This window comes from Labeo rohita, chromosome 13 (genome assembly GCF_022985175.1).
Source record: "Labeo rohita strain BAU-BD-2019 chromosome 13, IGBB_LRoh.1.0, whole genome shotgun sequence".
In the NCBI taxonomy this organism is placed as follows: Eukaryota; Metazoa; Chordata; class Actinopteri; order Cypriniformes; family Cyprinidae; genus Labeo; species Labeo rohita.
Genome location: NC_066881.1, coordinates 20,723,948 through 20,744,108, shown reverse-complemented (window position 1 = coordinate 20,744,108; position 20,161 = coordinate 20,723,948). Strand labels below are relative to the sequence as shown.

Below are 20,161 nucleotides of genomic sequence, written 5' to 3'. Positions count from 1 at the left end.
CACACATGTGATTTCACTATAAAAAATACAAACGGTTCTTTGGTGCGCAGTCAAGTTTATAACATGTAACACATTGTACTGACATGGAGAGTGTCTGAGCCACTGCCATGCAATCCGGAGTAATCAGACACAAGCTTACGATCGGATGTCTAAAGGTTCGAGCACAGAGTGAAAGGTCAGACTGGTTGCCAGAAGTCATGCATTTTCTATTTGATTAAACAACATTTGAAGCAGATTATGCAATCGTTATGCAAATGTAAATAGGAAACAGCCTGTCATATCAACAAATGTCAAGTTCTGTCAGTTCATGCTGGCAGCGTTTTCACAAAGAGTGATAGCCAACACAACATCAGTGAAAAATAATGAAAGCGAGGTCCATTTAGCACCAAACATATTGGGATACTGGGGATTTGTGCCACTGTGTGTTCACAAACGTTAAATAAATGTATGAACAATTAGACATAAAACAGTAAAAAAAAAAACAACAAACAAACACATTTTTGGTCTTTTTTGTAAGAAATTGTATTTTAAAGGATTATGGACATAGTCTAATCTGGATTACTGATGTGTGCGTCATTGCTCTTTAGAGAGCACTGTGTTCTCAGTCATTTAAAGCACTAAAGTCATAACTATATTGTGGAATGAAAAGGGATATATGCATATTGCCTACATGACTTTAGTAGTAAAAAACCTGGATGTCAAGAACTAACTAGTACAAAAATAAAGGTAATACTTTACAATAAGGTTCATTAGTTAACATTAGTTAACATGAACTAAGAATGAACAAAACTTCTACAGCATTTATTAATCTTAATGTTCATTTCAACATTTACTAATGCATTATTACAATCACAAGTTGTGTTTGTTAACATTTGTTAATGCTCCGTGAACTAACGAACAACTGCATTTTTATTAGCTAACATTAACAAAGATTAATAAATAGTGTAATGAATGTATCATTGTTCATTCATGTTAGTTTTTACATTAACTAATGTTTACAAATGACACATTGTAAAGTGTTGCCAAAATAAAAAATAATACTGTTAGTGGATTATTGAAATGCTATCTATATACTTTTATTGTTTTTATGAATGTTTTGAATTAGCTTTAACGTTTACATTTTGAATTTTTTTTTAGGTTTTATATGTAGCTTTAATTTTATTTTATCTCAGTTTTAGTTTTACTAACTCAAACTAAAGCTACTTATTTTAACATTTCCAATTTTCATTTGTTTGTTTTTCTTTTAATCCAATATCTAGATTTTATTATAGCTTCATTTGAATTACCAAAATATAATATTTATTGTTTTGGTTAACAATAACACTGTCCATTAATTGTCAGCAGGGCGAAACTAAAGTAAATGGGGGGGGATGTCAGATTTGTTTTCTTTTTATTTATTACAAAAAAGCATTCTCTATTCTTGTTCTATTCTATCTAGTTGTTTTCTTTTTATTTATTATTATTTAATTTGAGTTGTCACAATACTTAATATATTACTTCATACTTAATATATTACACAATATTGCTCTTTTGTTGGTTTGATTGCTTCTATTGCACTCATTTGTAAGTCACTTTGGATTAAAGTGTCTATTAAATGACTAAATGTAAATATTAATATCAGTACTAAACTTGAGCCACTTCAATATAATGGTGTAATAAAATCAAATCTTAAAGCTGCCAACCACAGGAGAAATTAGTATAAACAAGTTGAATTTATTTAGCAAACAATGAATTTAGATTATCATAAGAACTAAGTGAAATTGAACTTTGACTTTTAAAATATTTAATACATTTTCTCTATGAAAATGTGGACAATGGGCACCACAGATTTTTAGAACTATTTAAAGAAAAAAATTAGTCTCAATTTAAAAAAAAACAAAAAAAAAAAAAGCAATGAAAATGGTCCACAATAGATGCTCAATCTGGTAACATGACTTTTAAATGTGAAACTGCCCGTCCATGTTTTCGTCTGTTAATATGAAGAGAATATAGAGCTGATGATGTGTGACGATTTCTTAGCTTGGGTTAATTTTACAAGTGACTAGCTTGGCTGCTGTCTGAGCCAGCCTCCATTAATGAAATTGTATTTTCTCAACAAGGTTAGCTTAATCCTTTTGTTTATGATTCACTAAGGCACATGGATTAAACATTTTTAATCATTTTGTCCCTGCATATTTCAATTTCACATGTCCACATGTGCAGCAGGTCTGCGATTTGTTACTTGGCATGACAAGAACACGTGGTTTGATGTCAAAACACTGTATTCTTATACTCTACAGTATGTGCATGTAAACATTAAAACAAACATACAGTGCAGCCAGTCTGAAAAAATTATGAAATTCTTTCTACCACATTCTGTTTTAGTATAAAAACAGATTCAAAGATCAACCACAAATGAAATTGGCTCAGAACGTGCCCACGCACCAGATAAGTAAAAGATTCAAGATGATGATTTTATGAGCTTGTAAAAATGTTTTTCCAGATTCAGTGTTTCTTTTCTTTAAAAAATAATTCAGAGTCGTAACGATCCTGTCAACAGAAGAGCAAATATCTAAAAGTGTCAAAACACTGAAATAAAAGACAGCCTTCAACATACTACAGTTTTTTCAAAGCCTCTAAAATGGGAGTTTAGCCATGATTGCTTCAACTTAAACAGACATCATGAATTAATACTTTTTACCACAGAAGATTACATGGTGAACTTGTTTCCCGTGATTTCAGATCAGATCAGAATGGAGTTCAAGCTGGAACAGCACAAAAACTTTGATCCTTAGGGAACGAATCCAGTGAGGAAGAGGAGGAGGGATTGGGGATATGACGTATGTGCTTCACGCCAAGCCAACGCAAGGAATTAAAACCATATTATTTCCAGTGAATGAATAGACTGCAAAGACAGGCGGTGGAGTGAGGGATTAAAAAGAGAGGGAGAGGAAGACAGAAAGAGCACATGAAAACAACAGCTCCCAGAGGGAAAACAGACCATTTGAATGCGTATTATGTAGTGCACGACATGTCACGAATAAACGCACAACATCATTTGATGCAAACGTTTATTATTATTCATTTTCTTTTTTGTGTGGGTTTATTTATGATGTATTTCCCTGGCATTTGAGTGAGAAAACATACTTAATACGTTTTTTCATAATGGAATTACGCCACTTTGTCTGTAGAATAAGATCCAAAATAAATATTGCTTACTAAATTATTAAAAACATACGGAGTGTTTGCAGACCGTTCAATTGTTTTTCATAGGATATTTTATTAAAAATATATATGTAAATATTATACACGTCTAGCTGAGTATGTATGCCCTACTAAGGCCATCTTGTGGTAGAAGTTAATATAACATCGTTTAATTAATTGTTGCTTGTATGCCTATATCCCCTAATCAAGATAGCGTTATTTAATTTAGGACAGGAATGAAAATAAAATGATCTAAAATTAAAAAAATTATTAATTAAATTAACTGCTTTAAATGTTGTTAAACATATTCAGCCAGTATTCAGCTGTCAAAAAAAAAAAAAAAAAAAAAAAAAAAAAAAATCATTAGATAAAAACTCCATAAAACAGTTTTAAATATTACAATTATGTTGTTTACAATTAAGGAACTGCAGAGAGTTCGTGAATTTTAATGTTTAATTAAATTTAAAAACAAATATTTCAAATAACAGCAAACAAAATAAAACACTGGTTAAGATGATGAAATATTTTGTTTACACTAGTAAGATTTTTTATTTTTTTTAAACAAGTCTCTTCTGCTCACCAAGCCTACATTTATTTAATTCAAAGTACTGCAAGAAGAGTTTTTTTTTTTTTTTTTTTTTTTGCTATTTAAAATAACTGTTTTCTATTTGAATACATTTTAAAATGTAATTTATTCCTGTGGTTTTAAAGCTGAATTTTTAGCGTCATTACTCCAGTCACATGGTCCTTCAGAAATCATTTTAATTCTGATTTGCTGCTCTGAAAACATTATATTATTATTATTATTATTATTATTATGTTGAGATTTTTTTTTTTTTTTTTTTTTTTTTTTTTTTTTTTTTTTCAGTTTTTTTTTTTTTTTTATGAATAGAAGGTTCAGATAAACAGCACTGGTATAGCTTTTTATTTTAGATGCTGATCTTTGGGTCTTTCTATTAATCAAAGAATCCTGAAAAAAATTTACTCTACTGTTTTAATTATTTATAACAACAATAATAATAATAATAATAATAATAATAAATGTTTCTTGAACAGCAAATCAGCTTATTAGAATGATTTCTGAAGGATCACGTGACACTGAAGACTGGAGTAATGATGCTAAAAATTTAGTTTTGATCACAGGAATAAATTACATTTTAAAATATATTTAAATAGAAAACAGTTATATTAGATAGTAAAAATATTTCAAAACCTAGCTGCTTTTTCTGTACTTTAGATCAAATAAATGCAGGCTTGGTGAGAAGAGACTTCTTTAAAAAACATACAAAATCTTACTGTTCAAAAACTTTTGACTGGTAGTGTATGTGGTCATGTAATCAATAAAAAATTAAAAATGTAACTATCTAATTACAAGTTCTTAATTTTTGGATTATTCTACATCAAAACACTAAACAGAAACAACAACATAGCTCTAACCGGTGTTTTTCCTAACGATTTCAATAGGTTTTTAACTCAAGTTGAGTTTGTATCACAAGCCATCAACTAACAATATTGTATCTGTGATGAACCGAAAGACAGCGTGTCCAGATTCACCATGTAGCACAGGTTTGACTCGCTGTAGTATATCAAACAAACCACCAGATGTCACTAACCCCCAATTTTTGTTCTTCACCAGGCAGAAAACGTCAAACAGAGTTCGCTGGCGGTTTTGCACAGCAGATGGCGTTACACTATCACTAAAATACTGATCATATACTACGTTAACAAAAGCAAACGTTAAATCCCGGCTGTCAGTCAACTGCAAAAAACAAATCTTTAAAAATGACAGTGCTTATTCCTGTCACTGCTACCTTGAAAGCTTCCGGACAAATCTTCACAGTTTACAGCTGATCAATCTTTGCTTTAAAAGATGAGGAGCTGTCCAACCAGCTGTGGTGCTGAAATTCAATAAACCGTTTTTATACAATACATCAAATGTATTAAATGTTAATAAAAAACGCATTTTATCTTATAATGTATCTTATAATACATCTTCTAACGCTTTTCATAAATGCTCGTTTTGAGTTTATGCACTATAGTCCCTAATCATAAAAAGCCTTTGATCAAACAAATTAAACCCATTTTAGCCTTGCATGATATAATTGCAAGGCAATTATTCCACTTTAGTTGAATTTCGCACTAGGTGTAGGGGGTAGATTACACATTATGTGCTTAATTTTTCTTTTCGGTTATTTCCTTGTGCCTTTCTGTCGAATTGAAACCTAAAAACGTGAGCAATAATTGTCGGAGAATCATACAACCGGTTTGGGGGGGAAATACATGCGTAGGACGCAGTGTTTATTAACATACAACTATGCAACTTTCCAACGCACAGTTGTAAGATCAAAAGGAAAACGCACGGTGTCCTTCAAAACAAATAAGGGCGATCAATAACTTATCAGTAAGTGAGTGAGTGAGCGAGTTCTCACTGAGCAACTAAAATAACACTGGCAGGCATCTTCCTCGCAGTCAGCGTATCTGTCGAGCTCGGTGACTTAAGGTTTGTGGTCCTAAGCAGTTACAGAAGCTCGCTCGATATCTGGAAGTTATAAAGCAAAGCACAGCCTGGCGTTACTGGGTAGGGGCTTGACGTGTTAAATGAGCATAAAAGACCCAGCTGGTTGGGGAACCACTTGAGGGGGTAGCAAACAGTGCGTCACATCCTTGGGAAAAAAGAGGAGCGATTCCAATGGAATCAACATGTAAGCGCATCTGCATTGGGTGGCATCAATAAGAAGACAGCTGAGGAGAAATGATGACATCGCGCTACAGGTGAATTCTATTCATGCTCATTCGGGCTCGGTGCGTCCTGCCACAATGACAGCGTGAAGAAAACCAAGAAGGCGCATTTTTGACCTGACTGTGAGTTTTTGACTTGGCGTCCTCACCCGAATACGATGAAACAACACTGCCTGACAGCAGTCGCGAGAGAGGAAATGCACACGAAACGAAGGACTGCAAGGTAAAGCAGGAAAAGTTGGTCCCGAGGCTTCACTATTCAGGGAGTGCTGGACAACCCCATGTGCGCAGACTTTCCGTGGGAGAAAAGCACAGTGTAGAAGAGAGTTAGAGTCTTTCGCTTAAACCGACCAAAGTGTGGATCATGGCTACGGAGGAATCGGGTGGCTTGGCGCAAACCGCCGCCGTTAAACTATCAGAGATGGGGGAAAGAACTAAACAGTTAGGAACCGCGATCCAGGACCCCGAGCGACAAAGAAGGATTATTCTAGTCATTGTATGTGTGGCACTTCTTCTAGACAATATGCTTTACATGGTCATCGTGCCAATTGTGCCCGACTATTTAGCGCGCTTAGAGAGCGAATCAGAGCAGGCGCATGTAAAGGGTAATTCTTCATCCAACATCACGCAAAACGAGAACTTTGACTTGCAGATCGGCGTGCTTTTCGCCTCAAAAGCCATTTTGCAGCTCATTGTCAATCCTTTGACTGGAACTTTCATAGACCGAGTCGGCTATGACATCCCACTTTTAATTGGACTCAGTATAATGTTCGTTTCCACATGCATTTTTGCCTTCGCCGAGAACTACGCGACTCTGTTCGTTGCGCGCAGTCTGCAAGGGCTCGGCTCGGCGTTCGCAGACACTTCTGGGATTGCCATGATCGCAGACAAGTTCACGGAGGAGGGAGAGAGAAGTCGTGCGCTGGGCATTGCCCTCGCGTTCATCTCGTTCGGAAGCCTGGCGGCGCCCCCGTTCGGAGGGGTACTGTACGAGTTCGCGGGCAAACGCGTGCCGTTCCTTGTGCTCGCCTGTATATGTCTGGCAGATGGCATACTATGCTTGACTGTCCTCAAGCCCTTTTCCAGTAGGACTAGAGAGAACATGCCGGTTGGCACCCCAATTTACAAACTAATGATTGACCCCTACATAGCAGTTGTGGCAGGAGCTTTGACCACATGTAATATCCCTCTTGCTTTCCTGGAGCCCACTATCGCTAACTGGATGGAGGAGACCATGGACTCATCCCAGTGGGAAATTGGGCTCACCTGGCTACCGGCCTTTTTCCCTCACATATTAGGTGTTTATATCACTGTCAAGCTGGCAGCACAGTATCCACACTTGCAGTGGTTTTACGGGGCGCTTGGTATGGTCATCATTGGTGCCAGCTCTTGTATTGTGCCGGCTTGCAAAAACTTTGAGCAACTGATAATCCCCCTGTGTGGCATTTGTTTCGGTATTGCACTGGTAGACACAGCTTTATTACCCACACTCGCTTTTCTCGTAGACGTCCGTCACGTGTCTGTATACGGTAGTGTATACGCTATTGCAGACATCTCCTACTGTGTTGCCTACGCGTTGGGTCCCATCGTGGCCGGTAAAATAGTGCACGATCTAGGTTTCGTGCAGCTCAATCTGGGCATGGGTCTGGCGAACGTTCTTTACGCACCAGCCCTGCTTCTCCTGCGCAACGTGTGCTTAATGAAACCATCTCACTCTGAGAGAAACATGTTACTGGAGGAGGGAGCCACAGGTCTGTACGACACCATCAGAATGGAGGAACGCCAAAGAAAGAAGCACGGCTACAGCTCATCCGGTAACTGTGTGCCTATCGACGAGAACGGGACATTTGCTGGACAATCAAAATCATTCTCTGAAGAAGAGACGTCTGAGCCAGAATACATATAACCTGAGTCGTCCGTCCTAGTTCATCTGTTACAATCCTGTTAGAACCTCTGCTGAATATGAATATTTTTCATTCACTCATTTACGTGTTACTCATTGTCCCGAGAAAAACTATTGGTGAACGGCATACAGTCTTACAATGATTTAATCTATTTACTGAAATGATCAGCTCAATATTTTTTCTCCTAAAGAAGAAGAAGAAAAAAAGATAATTTCACTGTATAGTATTCCGCTGTATTAAGTTGTATTCAGGGAAATAAATATGGTGCAAACATATTAAATATGAAGATGCGTGTGTACGTATTATGGGCCTTCGTTGAAGTTACTCCGCCGATTTTGTGCTGTTACAAATAATATGCAAAATGTCACCTGACACCTTCAAAGAAAAAAAAATGATGGAACTGGTGTGAATCCTGCCTTTTCAGTGTCTGTTTCAAGTATTAAATGTTTAGGGTGTATTTCTGGAATGCATTACTGTATATTATGGAATATAATGGTGTACATATGTGCATATCAAATGTACATAATTAAAAAAAATCTACGAAAACTGCTTGTGCGCTGTATCTGTGACTTTTACAATAAGCATCTACAAGTTCAGCTTCAAACATATACATTCACCTATATACACACTGATTTTTAATTCATTTCGTTTCGAATTACATTTTTCTTACGAAAAACAATGAGTAATTACTGATATTAAGAAAATAGAAATTATGGTCAACGTAAATTAATACCGTATGCGTTTATTTTGTTTAGTGCAGTGGAATGCATCAAAGATCAAACAAAACAAAAAAAAAAAACCCGTGATTATTTATACAAAGAAACAACACCGCATAAACAGGACATCTGATAAATATAATGACTACATGCATATTTATAAATATGCATAAAACACATAAGGGAGTGATATTCTTGAGCATCAGGGTCCTCCGTGGTGGGGAACAAATATGTTGCATACATAATAAAAAGGCTGTGCTAAATACTTTTATTTCCACTCAAAAAAAAAAAAAAAGAAAAAAAAAAAAAACATGAATATAAAACGATGAACCAAAATAGACATTAGTAAATCAAAGCTATTTATTTGAAAGAAAAAGCATTTCTTATGGTGCAAGATGTTTTAAAATAAACCTCTCCACTTTTCGTTTTAATTAAATTATCGAGCGCGTTCGTGTACGGACATTTTTCCTCTTCGAGATTTGGAAGGGTGCTCATAAATTTCGTTCAAGGACTCGACTTAAAGTAAGTATGAGGTGGGCTGGCAGATGCGGCATCGAGCGAATGGAGTTTAGTGGGTGGAGTCTGCGAAAGGTACCGCTCCTTCAGCATCCTTCAGCATCTTTCCTAAGGAGCACCCCAAGAAGCTCCTGACTTGCAATGAATGGGACGCAAGTATGCCGCCTGAAACAAGTTAACGCACACTATTAACGGCACTTTCCTTTTAATAAAAACACGACGGGACTATGAATCTGGATAAATCCTTTGAGACACCGGAGCACTCTACAAAGAGCATGACATTTTGGTGAGTATTTCTTAAGTTGACATTTTTAATAATATACATTTTTTAACACAGTATTCTTACAACCTTGAATAAGGACCATATCGAACTAAAAAAAAATTAACTATAGTAGACTTTCTACTTATTTTACATTCAAGAGAAAAAAATCTGCATTAGACCTCTATTTCATTTTTGAATAATCACAGGTTGGTCATAGCTTTGTCTAACTGATGTGGCTGACGAATGCAAGCTTTCTCTCATACCTGTATATTTGTTCCAGAGGGAACTGGGAATATTATCAGTGGATTTTCATCTTTCTTGACTGAACCTCTTCAACTTTGAGGATGCCGGTTTTGAAAAGAGAACAAGCAAGAGACACAGGAGATGCAAATGTAAGCAAAAGACTAATGTAAAATGTTGAAATTATGTGGCTTAACTAAACAATATTACATTTTTAACATTATCTTCTAACGATGATTACAACATTGTTAACTATAGTACTGCATTCAAAACATAAATGATCTAGTTTTATGCCATTATAACAAAGGTGATTTTGTTTATCCAGCCAAGTCAAACTATAATACCTGTCTGGGATTATTTGGAGCATGAATGATTTACTAGGGCTCTATCAAGTCTAATTAGACAAGAGACTCATTAGATTAAGAACCAATACCATAAGATTGAGAAAACAAATGCTACGTAAGTAGAAGCTGTCCTTGATGCTGAAATATAAGTTAATAAATCACACTAAAGCTCTGATCGTGATCTCGATTTAGGGCCTCCCAAAACTCCCAGTGCCGCCCTTGCAGCAAACACTGGACATGTATCTGAAGTGCATGAGCCACCTCATACCAGAGGAGCAGTTCAAAAAGACAAAGGAAATTGTAGAGAAATTTGGAGCACCTGGCGGGATAGGAGAATTTCTTCAGAAAAAGCTACTGGAGAGAAGCGTACAGAAGGCCAATTGGGTAAGGACTGCATTAACTGCTAACTATTGTTTAAAAGTTATTTGCTCATACCCTGTCTCTTTTTGTACAATGTCTAAGGTGTATGACTACTGGCTTGAAGACATGTATTTGAGCAACAGATTAGCACTACCTGTCAACTCCAGTCCTGTGATGGTCTTTCCCAAGCAGAACTTCAGGAGTCAAAGTGACACCCTCAGGTATGGGACTCTGGGGATACAGCAAGTACAGTTTTTACTCTTAAAAAATTAAGATGACTATGATCCTAATGCATGTCTTCATTGATATAAATTTGTTTAAATAGAAATGCAGATGTCTACATACTACACACGCATTAGGATTGTGCAAAGCTGTCAGTTCTGTAAACTGCAGTTTCACCCACCAACTGTGTAGCTCCATATGGCAATGCAATTGAGGGGACATTGATTAAAACTTGATTTCTCTTTTTAGAGAGTTTAATCTACAGGTTAGCACATGCGCAGACAAAGTCCCCCTCCCATGTTGATTTCAATCCTAAAATGGAAACTATACATCCTATGATGGACATTTCTATTTTAGACTTAAAGAATAGGTTGTTTCTAATAAAACAATTCAAAATGTTAAAGAATGTAATGATGTTCAATGTCAGTCTTGCATTAGCCTCATTTGATTAAGTGGCATCCTAAAAACAGCTGTTTTTGTCACTGATAATAATAATAAATGTTTCTTGAGTGCCAAATCAACATATTAGAATGATTTAAATGATCATGTGATCAAAGTAATGGCTGCTGAAAATTTAGCTTAGCAATCACAGGAATAAATTACATCTTAAAATACACTAAAATAGGTTTTTAACTGTAATAATATTTCACAATATTACTGTTTTGACTATATTTCTGATCAAACGAACACAGCCTTTAAGCATAAAAGACTTGTTTCAAAACCATAAAATTTCACATTTCATAAACTACATAAACTGCATATTTTTTCCTTTACAGATTTGCTGCCCATCTCATTTCTGGTGTATTAGAGTATAAATCTCTTATAGATGGGTAGGTTATACTCCTTTTTTTTTTTTTTAAACAGTGCAAGCATTTTAAATATTATTAATAATTAATTGCCTATTATTCTAAACATGGACGTATGCTGCTCATTGCAGACGTGCCCTCCCTGTAGACTACGCTCGTGGGCAGCTGGCTGGGACGCCCCTGTGTATGGATCAGTACAACAAAGTCTTCACCTCTTACCGTCTGCCAGGGCCAAAACTTGACACTTTAGTGGCTCAGAAGAGCACAGTTATGCCCGAACCCGAACATATAATAGTGGCTTGTAAGAATCAGGTACGTATTACTACACTTAGTAGCAGGGACGGAAATTAACGAGACCTTGTGGCAAAAATGCCACCAAAACAAACAAAGATGCCCTATGAATTCAATCCCTGCTCAATTAAACAACATATTAAAATTAATTGTCATAATGTGTGAAGTGTGTCACTTCGCAGAACTACATTTACATTCTCCCACACTGCATCAGATTGCTTTTAAGCTCTGTGTTGAGTAGCGTTGAGCCTTATAACCAATCAAACACGTTTCTGTTGAACTTAGGAATGCACTGGCCAATCAGAGGCACTTAGATTATTCAGCACTAAAAATGCAGGAGCCGTTGATGAGTGTCCATGCTCGCGAATTCCCTCATCATAAACAACACAGTGCAGATACGACGTAAATAAGAGATACCTTCAGTGATTATAACATGCGTTTTGCATAACTGGTGCTAGACTTGGTTAACGTCATGGACTGACATGTTTGTCTTTGACGTGCCCAAAACGAAACAAAAAAGTTTTATACTGTTTTCTATATCGATATTAATAACCATTAATATAATATAAAGAGCTAAAATCTACAAGCTCTTGATTTTAAATGTACAATTTAGATACAATTTTAAACAGTTTATTGTTATTGACAACAGTTTAAAATATTGATTAAAGAAATTGGATACATTTACATATTTGACATTAAAGACAACATATGGTTTTTATAATAAGGTCATTATAAAAATTGCCCTCACAAATGTAAAAATGTCCCTGGAAATTAATTCTGAGGGGCAAGTATTGCCCCTTAATGGAAAAGCAAATTTCTGACCCTGCCTAGTAATGAATCTAATAACTATATCTGATGTTTTTATGTTGATATGCTTGTTACTTAGATTTATGTTAAAATTAGCCTCAAAAAGTCATAAGCAAGCAGTTAAGACAAAGCTTTGATGCTGTATGTGTTTGCAGTTTTTTGTTCTCGACGTGGTGATAAACTTTCGTCGGTTGAATGAAAAAGACCTTTACACTCAGCTGGAGCGCATCAGAAAGATGGCAGACATTGAAGAGGAGCGTCTGCCTCCGATCGGTCTGCTCACATCAGATGGCAGAACACAGTGGGCCGAGGCTCGCAGCGTGCTGATCAAAGGTCAGACACATCATTTATTCTCAACTACACAAGCTGTATCTGCTACTAGACCTTCAATTTGACATCAAAATATTAAGAAACAAAACAACTTGACTCTATCTGCAAAGCAACTCTCTCACAACTCTAAATTCCCCTGATGACACAAAAAGTTCTGCACAGGTTAATGGAATTCACACACATAAAATGTAACACTTCTCAATCGGGTGCAGATTCTACCAACAGGGACTCTCTAGACATGATTGAGCGCTGTCTGTGTCTGGTGTGTTTGGACGAGCCGTCTGGCACTGAACTGACTGATAGCAACCGAGCTTTACTGATGCTCCACGGAGGGGGTACGGACAAAAATGGGGGCAACCGCTGGTATGACAAGCCCATGCAGGTAGAAAAACAAAAAAACACAGAGATGGATTCAAATTGCATTGATTATGACCAGATGAATTCTAAAACATGATTTTCAGTTTGTAATAGGTGCAGATGGATGCTGTGGCGTAGTATGTGAACACTCACCTTTTGAGGGAATAGTGCTTGTGCAATGTACAGAATATCTACTGAGATACATGTAAGCCAAATTATTATTTAATTTATAGAAATTAATTTCAAAGTACCCCAGAATGCTCCGTTGGTCTGGCAAAATCAAAGAACACATTCACTTCTGAAAGAATCTGTAATATCTTTCTGCATGCTTATTCTCACTAGCACAGTACAGTTACATTTATGTATTTGCCAAAGAGGCTAAAAAATGATAAACTCTAATGAGACGACTTGAGATCTATACCCACAGACTGAGAATAGCAACTAAGCTAGTGAAGACGGCGCAATGTGATGGATTGTAAGATTGTTTCTCTCACAGGAGAGGAAGCCCTTCTAAGCTGGTGAGGGCAGCCAGCATGAGTGAGCTTCCTGCCCCCAGGCGACTGCGCTGGAAATGCTCGCCAGATATCCAAACGTTCCTCACGGCCTCAGCAGACAAACTGCAGAGGTATGTTAACATTCAGACGATATGTGACCCTGGACCACAAAACCAGTCATAAGGGTCAGTGTTTTTAAAATTAAGATTTATACATCACATGAAAGCTGAATAAATAAGCTTTCCATTGGTGTATGGTGTGTTAGTATTTGTTAGAGATACAACTACTTGAAAACAGTGCAAAAAAAAAAAAAAAAAAAAAAAAATCTAAATATTAAGAAAATCGACTTTAAAGTAGTCCAAATAAAATTCTTGGCAAGGTATATTACTAATCAAAAATTAAATTTTGATATATTTACAGTAGGAAATTTACAAAATATCTTCATAAAACATGAACTTTACTTAATACCCTAATGATTTTTGGCATAAAATAAAAATTAATAATTTTCACCCAAACAATATATTTTTGGCTATTGCTTCAAATATAACTTATGACTGGTTTTGTGGTCCAGGGTCACATATTAGTTCTATACAACCTAACAGATTCCACTCTGATGTCATTTATTACACTAAACTTGCTTATCCTATCAAAGCATATTGTAAAAGACAACAACGTGAATTATTCAATAATTCATATAAATAAAACTTGAATAAGCATTGTAAAATACAAGAAATGTTTTAGTATCTTTTGTTTTTTTTTAAATGCGTTACTGTTAAAAGTTTGTGGGCCAATAAGACTTTTATTTGAAAGAAATTTTTACTTTTATTCAGGATGTATTAAATTGAGAAAAAGTGACAGACAAGTTGTTTCAACTTAAAATAATTTGTTACCCCACTGCCTTAATATTTTTAGTTGAGTCAACTAAAATATTCCAGTCGTCACTTAATTAACCACTTAAAAGTGGGCTAACAAATTATTTTAAGTTGAAACAACTTTTTGAAATAATTATCTTTTTTTTTTTTTTTTTACATTTTTTAATAAATGTTATACAGAAGATTTCTATCTCAAATGCTCAAATCAAAGAATCCTAAAATGTTTCATTGATAATAATCAGAAATGTTTCTTGAGCAACAAAACGGCATATCACAATGATTTCTGAAGGATCATATGACACTAAAGACTGGAGAATGGTGACTGAAAATTCAGCTTTGCTATCACAGGAATAAATTACATTTTAAAAGGTATTAGAACAGAAAACATACAGTTCTATTTAATTGTAAAAATATTTCACCCCAAACTTTTTGAATTGTACTGTATTAACTGTTAATTCCCACAGACTTGTGAAAAATCTGGATATGAATGTCAACAAATTCACTGGTTATGGCAAGGAGTTTATCAAGAGACAGAAAATGAGCCCTGATGCTTATGTTCAAGTTGCCCTCCAGTTTACATTTTACAGGTCAGTCTTTCTACAATTTAAGATATGTTAGTACTACAGAGTGAAGGTTTATGTCTAACATTGTTTTTTCCTTTTGCACAGATGTCATGGACATCTAGTGCCCACCTATGAAAGTGCATCGATACGCCGCTTTCAAGAGGGACGAGTTGACAACATTCGCTCCTCCACACCTGAGGCCTTAGCATTTGTGAAAGCTATGGCCAATAGCTCCAAAATCACTGTATGTAGTTTAGTCTGTTTTCATTATACTCTATTCAACCTGCCATGTATTTTGCAACGGCAGCTCTTTTGTAGTCAATGCTGTTGGTATTATCAACACAGTCTTTCTTTATTTATTTAGGATGCTGAGAAAATGGAGTTGCTTTGGACTGCCATTAAAGCCCAAACCAATTATACAATTCTAGTAAGTGAAACAGACAACTGAATTTAAACTACAATTACACAATCTGTCAGTTACAATCATGTTTGACTGTGATTATCAAACTGCGTTGGTCATACCATCCACATACTGCTTGACCACTCTTTGGAAACAGGCAATCACTGGGATGGCAATAGACAATCACTTGCTGGGGCTGCGAGAGATTGCCAAGGAGCTGAAACTAGAAAAACCAGAGCTGTTTTCTGATACAACCTATGCCACCAGCATCCACTTCATTCTCTCCACAAGCCAGGTTCACTTTATAACCTTACTGAAATCATAGACCTAAAACAGATTTGTGATTCATGGTGTGCATGCATCTTTATTTTATTTAAATGTCGGAACTAGACCACCAATCTTTTTTGTTCAAAAACGCTTTTTTGAATAGGTTCCTACCATTGAGGAGATGTTCTGCTGCTATGGTCCTGTCGTCCCTAATGGCTACGGAGCCTGCTACAATCCTCAGAAGGACCACATCATCTTCTGCGTGTCAAGCTTCCGTGAAAGTGCCGAGACCAGCTCAGATTTGTTTGTGAAGACTCTTGAGGGGTGCCTGAAGGAAATGCAAGATCTATGCCTAAAATGCAACACTGAAGCTAAACCAGCTGACTCCACAGAAAAGATGGACGGAACAGCCAAGGTAATGAAGAACGGAAGCAAGTCATAGCAAGAAGCTACATTGCTGGAATCATATGGAACATGCAGAAAACACTGTGACTGTATTAAGATGGACATAATATGAGTCTCTAAAACATAGCAAGGCTCATAGACAGATTTAATGAATACTTTTGATATGCAAAAGAGTCAAAGTAGGCATTCCCCTTGAGATTTTCTTCTATATTGCCAAATTTTATGACCAACAGCAGTGATATAGATATTCTATAGAGCTGTAGTCGCTTTACAAAAGTAGATCTATTTAGGTATTTTGCATTATTTGGCCAATGAGAGCATATAGCAAGAGTAGCAGATATATGCCTTCTTAATATGACCTGAACTAGCTAAGGTCTGTCTCCAAGAATCCTACCCAGCTTCTCCAGGTTGTCTAAACGTATATTATAGTTGACATTGTCAAAGGCAGCGTTCAAAACATAGCTCACACAAAAATAAAAATTCAGTAGTCATTTACTCACCATCATGTCGTTCCAAATCTGTGGAACACACTTTCATCTGTGGAACACAAAAAAAGATATTTTAAAGAATGTTTGAACAGTTTTTTCAACTGCCTTGATGCTTGGTGCTGGAAACCAAATTGGAAATTGTCCAAGTAGTGGTTTAAGTTCATGAAAAAATTACATTCTCATTATGTACAGAGTAAAGAATCTCATTATTCTGCCTTTGAAATACTGTATATCCACTTGCTTAGTATGCAAAATTGTGATTTGAAAACCTATAGCTGTTTACAATCTATAACCATTTTTATGGTCATGTCAGAGTTAACTTACGCTTACAGATGCCTGTCAAAATATAGTACTCTGAATGACAACCCTGTGGAACTGGACCAGAAGCTGCTATGTAAATTTGTCTTTGTGAGTCTTATCTTTTGCACTTTAAAGTTAATTTAATGTATTTTAAATTACAAAAAAAGTATCTATATATATATATATATATAGCAAAGTCTATTTTAGGTCTTCAGTATACAAACAAAATATCGGGACCAATGTCAAGCATTATAATTTATACTGTATGGTATTGTAGCTTTAAAGCGTGCTGTGTTTTATGTGTTCTATAAATTGAATTCTCACTGGCTCATATTCTGAAATGGAGTCTGAGGTCTTAAAAACAAGCCAATGTGTGTAAATGTTTAAAGAATATGAGCTATTGCGAATGCTAAATGAGCATTGTTATGTGTTTCCATTCTGTGGGGTTGATTTTCAATGCAATAACAGAACAGGAATTTTTGATTTCTAATGCAATAGTAGAAAACTCTCAAGCAATGATGAATAGTTGAATTACAGTGGCAAATTGATAAGCTTTTTTTTTTTAAAAGTACAATCATCATTGTGTGTGTGAAAATGTGCTTATATTAAGTCTGAAAATGACATTGACGTGTTGCACACTATATCTAAACAAAAAGGAACAATACTTGATGTCTGTCTAATGTACACAGATAAAGACTGGGTGAGAATATGTTTTTATATTGTGAATATGCATACAACACTGTGTTTTTTAAATGTGTGTAATTTGTAATGTGTTGATCCAGTCGTGATAGTAATTGTGAAGTAGATCAAAAAACTAAATCAGTGAAATGTATTTTAGCACTTTATAACTTGAGCAAATATGTACTGTAGTAAAATAGCGTATAGCTGAAATAGACTAATAAACCACTCAATCATGTTACATATACTAGAGTATATATAAAAAGAAAAAGAATATGTATAATAGACAAATAGAGAAATTATAGCCTTAACCCAAGTATTAGTAATAGAACATGTTTGTTGTTTATCATCATGTTAAGCATGAATACTTGAGAACAGGCAAAACAGAAGAAACGTGAAAATGAGGATGTAACAGAATGTATTTGTTAAACAGGTGGTGGAGTCCTTAAACTGTGATGTTATTTAACTCTGGGAAATTTATTTTTTTCAAAAAGAGTTTTCACAATATAAATGGTCTATTTATCAATATCACTGTATCCTAATGATGCCATAAAAAGTACTAAGCAAAACCAATGATGTGTGTACTGATTATTTACCACCACTATGAAATGTGTGTATTCTGGCACAGGAACATAAAAAATATTCTACATTTCACATTACATTTTTTTCATGCCAACTGCAATGATTTAGGCCAAGTATATTAACATTTGTCATATAGGGGAGGGGGGCGTGATGTCACGGCTCTCGTGCCGCGGTGACTGATGGGAAAAATCGTCATATTGCGAGGCCACTTGTTGTGACGCACCGAGGAAGTTTCAGTCATGGGATAAACTTGTTGCGTTGTTGGATGTATTGTTCGTTCACACAATCGACAGAGCAAAAAAATAGACAACAGACTTTCTTTTTATTATTTTCTGGCCTGGAAACAGAATGAAGGGAGTCATGCGGATTGGTCGCGCGATGCTACTAAAGCCACGAAGAGCATGGAGGAAAGCAGAGCGCTATTATCATCAGTTATTAAAAGAGAATGCATTATTGGTTTCAGTGTTGTCACATATTTGCACACAGTATTAAACATTCCTGAAACTTCCGCCATCACAATGATATGAATAATATATAAAAAAAATTAACTATTCAGTTATACTTGAACAATTAAATTTGCAGAAAGCACGTACTTTGTGGTCATATGGTCAAATAAGCCTAAAATGCAAAATAATAAGCCTGATTAGGGGTAGAAAAGCGTAAACATAAAATCTGTAAAGTTGCACTCACAGTTGTGAAAATGAGAAAATAACATATTTGTTAAATACAGGTTTATTTATCATATGTTCTCACATTTAAATGTTTTATTTTTAATGTGTTTTTGTAAATCCATAGTCACAGTTTAAACATTTTGTAGAGTTTTAGCAATATCCTGATACAAACGGTCTTCAGACAGAGCGTGAACACAAGCCTGGAACCGTTTGAGAGCAGCTGCGTGTCAGTACCGGATTGAGTCCAAAGAGCAAATACCCGTCCGACCCACACCGCACCCGACACATGAATATTATTCCACCCGTTACGTCAATTTTAGCGGGTCACCCGTTGGGTACCTGTCCGTGTGTAGGATTTTGCTATGTATAGTACATTTCATTCATTTAATCGACTTTTCAACATTGTTTGAGACACATTTTCGTGTAGTAATTGGTTGTTTTAAGTCTCGCCCGATGTGGCCTCACAATATGTGACCCTGGACCACAAAACCAGTCTTAAGTCGCTGGGTTTTATTTGTAGCAATAGCCAAAAATACATTGTATGGGTCAAAATGACTGATTTTTCATTTATGGCAAAAATCATTAGGAAATTAAGTAAAGATCATGTTCCATTAAGATATTTTGTAAAATTCCTACTGTAAGTGTATGAAAACTTAATTTTTGATTAGTAATATACATTGTTAAGAACATTATTTGAAGAACTTTAAAGGTGATTTTCTCAATATTTTGATTTTTTTGCACCCTCAGATTCCTGATTTTTAAATAGTTGTATCTCGGTCAAATATTGTCCTATCCTAACAAGCTTCTTTATTCAGCTTTCATATGATGTACAAGTCTCAATTTTGAAAAAATGACCCTTACGACTGGTTTTGTGATCCAGGGTCACATATGGCAACGCACTCTTGTTTATGTCCCAGAATGCACTGCAAAAACATTCTGAGAATGCCACATCAAGCACCAAAAACAAACCTAAAAATAACTTATAGTACAATTAAAAGGCACCATTTTAATTTCATATTGGAAGAACATTCCAATAATAATAATAATATTTCAGATGTAAAATAAAGTGGACTTATTTATTATAAATTACACTTTTGAGAAAGACATAGCATTTAATATATTGCTAAATAAAAATTAATTTTTCTACCCACCTTATTTTTCTGTAAATCGCGGCCATTTGTAAATTTAATGGGTCTGACTTCCGGTCGTTCCCTTCCAACTATGTTTAGCTGTACAAAAAAGCTTGTAAACTTGTGTATGATCATATCTTAATTATGAACACACTGCTTTGTATTGCAAACAGTTTTACCGTTTTTGGCACTTTGTTATTCTTCTCGTTACTTACAGCTGCTAATGAACCGGAA

General features: G+C 35.4%; 2 protein-coding genes across 2 annotated transcripts; both read left to right on the top strand.

The window, feature by feature from the left end:
• The first annotated feature begins 5,733 nt into the window (after positions 1–5,733).
• Positions 5,734–8,331, top strand: slc18a3a (solute carrier family 18 member 3a). The gene has a single exon (XM_051125900.1). It carries the CDS (start codon positions 6,287–6,289, stop codon positions 7,826–7,828), a length of 1,542 nt encoding a protein of 513 aa, XP_050981857.1. The 5' UTR covers positions 5,734–6,286; the 3' UTR covers positions 7,829–8,331.
• Positions 8,332–9,157: 826 nt separating this feature from the next.
• chata (choline O-acetyltransferase a) lies at positions 9,158–18,105 on the top strand. The gene is made up of 15 exons (XM_051125899.1): positions 9,158–9,344; positions 9,601–9,712; positions 10,097–10,288; positions 10,367–10,485; positions 11,263–11,316; positions 11,424–11,604; positions 12,546–12,723; positions 12,933–13,102; positions 13,182–13,282; positions 13,574–13,702; positions 14,908–15,030; positions 15,112–15,250; positions 15,371–15,433; positions 15,564–15,701; positions 15,837–18,105. The coding sequence occupies exons 2-15, from the start codon at positions 9,665–9,667 to the stop codon at positions 16,113–16,115; spliced, it is 1,914 nt and encodes a 637-aa protein (XP_050981856.1). The 5' UTR covers positions 9,158–9,344; positions 9,601–9,664; the 3' UTR covers positions 16,116–18,105.
• The last annotated feature ends 2,056 nt before the right edge of the window (positions 18,106–20,161 follow it).